The sequence below is a fragment of the Crocuta crocuta genome, unplaced genomic scaffold, assembly GCF_008692635.1.
Source record: "Crocuta crocuta isolate KB4526 unplaced genomic scaffold, BGI_CrCroc_1.0 scaffold1731, whole genome shotgun sequence".
Taxonomy (NCBI): Eukaryota; Metazoa; Chordata; class Mammalia; order Carnivora; family Hyaenidae; genus Crocuta; species Crocuta crocuta.
The window spans coordinates 84,103-86,934 of NW_027533126.1; the positions used below are offsets into that span (position 1 = coordinate 84,103).

At 46.3% G+C, this 2,832-nt stretch overlaps 1 protein-coding gene across 1 annotated transcript; it reads right to left on the reverse strand.

Annotated features, from left to right (window-relative positions):
• Nucleotides 1-558: 558 nt before the first annotated feature.
• LOC144216802 (late cornified envelope protein 2A-like) lies at nt 559-1,598 on the reverse strand. Its single transcript, XM_077746226.1, has 2 exons — nt 1,542-1,598; nt 559-1,062 (listed from the first exon to the last, which is right to left on the reverse strand). The coding sequence occupies exon 2, from the start codon at nt 1,039-1,041 to the stop codon at nt 772-774; it is 270 nt and encodes an 89-aa protein (XP_077602352.1). The 5' UTR covers nt 1,042-1,062; nt 1,542-1,598; the 3' UTR covers nt 559-771.
• Between the last annotated feature and the right edge of the window lie 1,234 nt (nt 1,599-2,832).

Sequence of the window (2,832 nt, forward strand, 5' to 3'; positions counted from 1 at the left end):
TTAGTGACATTAAGCCAAAACAAATAATCCAGTGGGGAGAAAATTTTTTTGTAATTGAAAAAATGGCTAGAGCCTGCCTGAAAGAAGAATGGTACAGATTCACCCTCCCACCCCCACCCCAGAAGGCAGTTGAGTGGCAATGAGTTGTTATTTAAGTTTATCCCTAAGAAGTTCCAGTTCTCATGCCCAGCATTTTCAATCGAATGAAGGAGTTCCATTAAATACACCTTTCTCCATCTACTTGAATTCTAAGGAATTTTCAAGTGTTGTCAGGGCATGCAGAGAAAATAAAAGTAATTTACATACGGCATGTGGGTGAAACTGACGCAGCTGCTCTTGGTCAAAAGTGCTCTCAGGTCGTTTTGGGCACCACATGGGCTAAAAGGGTCCGCAGGGCGAGGCCACTGAGAAGCTCTGCTCTGAGATTGCTCTCAGATGATTTCTCTTCTGGAAAATTCTTCTAGCTTAACCCTTTCTTGCACTCCACTCTTAACAAAGCATCCTATGGGTGTTATGGGGTTCTGGGCTTGAAGGAATTTAAGGACATGGAAGGAACTCACAATGACCAGGATGCCCTGTGAGCCCACAAGAGAGCTTTATTGTGGTAGGAGGGAAGGGAGGAAGGAAAGATCCAGATCCAAGATGGATGCTTGGAGGAGCCGAACAAACAGAACACTTCATGGGTTCTATCAGCCCCTTGAAGAGGAGAAAGAGCAGGTTCGTGCCTTGAGGTTTCTCCTGTAGATTTCTCTATGGTGCTCGAGGTCTGGGTCAGCAGCAGCCCCCGGAGCTATGGCGGCAGCCTGAGGGCTCACACTCACAGCAGTCTGGGCTCTGGTGCCGGTGCCGATGGAAAAGACTGGGCCTGTGGTGGCTCAGGCAGCAGACACCACGCCCAGAGCTGGGGCCGCAGCAGGAAGAGGCCAGAGGGGGACATGGGGCTGGGCACTGAGGGGGGTCCTTTGGAGGGCATTTAGGGGAGCATTTTGGAGGACACTTGGGAGGGGGTTGGCACTGCTGCTGGTTTTGCAGACAGGACATCTCGGCAGGACTTTTTTCAACCTGAAAGTGAGTCATGAAATTATTTATCTCTGTAAAACCAAAGATGTTAATTTCACTTCTTTTTAAATCATAGATAATGTTTAACGATATCTAGCAGGTATCCATCAGTAAAGAAAAGGAAACTACTTGTTTCTCCTGTTTGAAAAATCAGATGATATAATAAGGAGCTTCTTACTCCATTTTTCAGTAGATAGCTGGTGTTTCTTACTCATCGCGAGCTTACATAAGATGTCTGCACTCCACCGAAGTGCCCATTCTCTTCACATGAGATTAAGTCCCTAACAGAATTGTGAGACTTATACTTCCCCAAACCCAAGGCAAGATTTCCAGAGACTCAGGTCAAACTGAGTTACTTCTGCCCATTACAGCACAGAGTCCAGGATAGAGCCCTTTCCTCAGCCTCCCTCCTCCTCCCATCCTTCTGTCCTGCTCTTTACTCCCCAGCTGCTACCTCCCTCTGGGGTCCACTTCCCACTCACCCTGGTTACAGGCAGGAGCACACTCGTCCCTGAGGAGTCAGGCAGATGAGATGCTAGAGCTGGCCATGTCTTTTATAGGCCCCAGGTTTGGTTCTGGGAGGGACAGAGGTGACTCTTGCACAATTAGCCATGTGCTGGGTAATTCCTGACATTCCTGTCCTTCTCCCTGCCTCCAGGGAGACCTTGGGATCTCCCAGGACCCCTCTCATCTGTATCTGGCATCTAGACGTGCTTTAGCAAGTCACAGCTTTCCTCAGGCTGAGTCACTGAGGAGCTGACTGGGGATTCCCAAGGAGCCAGTGCCTGGACAAGTGCTCAGGGAGTGACTTGTCCGTATCTCAGCTTCCTTGTGCAAGTGTTTGACTCCATCTGCCTCCCATTCCTCAGAGTGGTCTTTGAGTCTTATTTCCATGGCCAGGCTGGTTTCTGGGGAATTGAATCAGAGGCCATGTCCTTCCTGGGATACACTTCTCCATACACCCATCACCCCCAGCCAGACCCCTGTTCCTAAGGGCCTGGTCCCTGGGTAGTCAACAGGTCCCAGCCAACAGGGTCATTGGGTGCGTCTAGGTGGCTTCTGCAGATCACTATTGTGGTGATGACGATCATGACTAAGATTGTTCTTTCATAAATTAACCTGCTTACTCTATTTTACAAAGCAAGGAAATAGTCTCTTATTATATGTATTTATTATAAGGAAATAGTCTCTTGGATCAAATTTTCACTCTGCTGTTTATGAGCTGTATAATCTCAAAGACTTTGGGATATAAATCCTCAACTGTGAAATGGTCAGATTAGTATTTCCCTCACTGAATTTTTTTGGGACCATTAAAAAGGAGCTCAGCACATGAGAAGGCACAAGGAAGTTGCCTCAATAACATCAGTTTTTTAAAAACTGTCTGCTGGATCCAGGCACTTTGCCTAGGTGATGTGTGAAATGGAGAGATGGAAAGTATTCAATTCCTATCCTCAGAAATTGTATTTCTGAATAGAAGTGAGAGTAGGAAACTTCCTGGGGATGCATGTTCATGCCTTCAGGGTTCTAAGAAACATAATTATTTCTAGTCAAGAGTGTAATGGGAACCAAATGGTTCATTTAAACTTGCGAGTGAATGGGAGCAGAGTAAGGAATCTGATGCAGTTGTGGATTACACTCATTGTTCCATTAGTTATTTCATCACACAGTTACTGAGGCCCTACTGTATAGCATGAACTTGGAGTACGGCTTTAAAAAAGAGAGACAGTCTTTTACATGCTGTCTGGAAGGTAAGAGTATAAGATAGTTAAACAT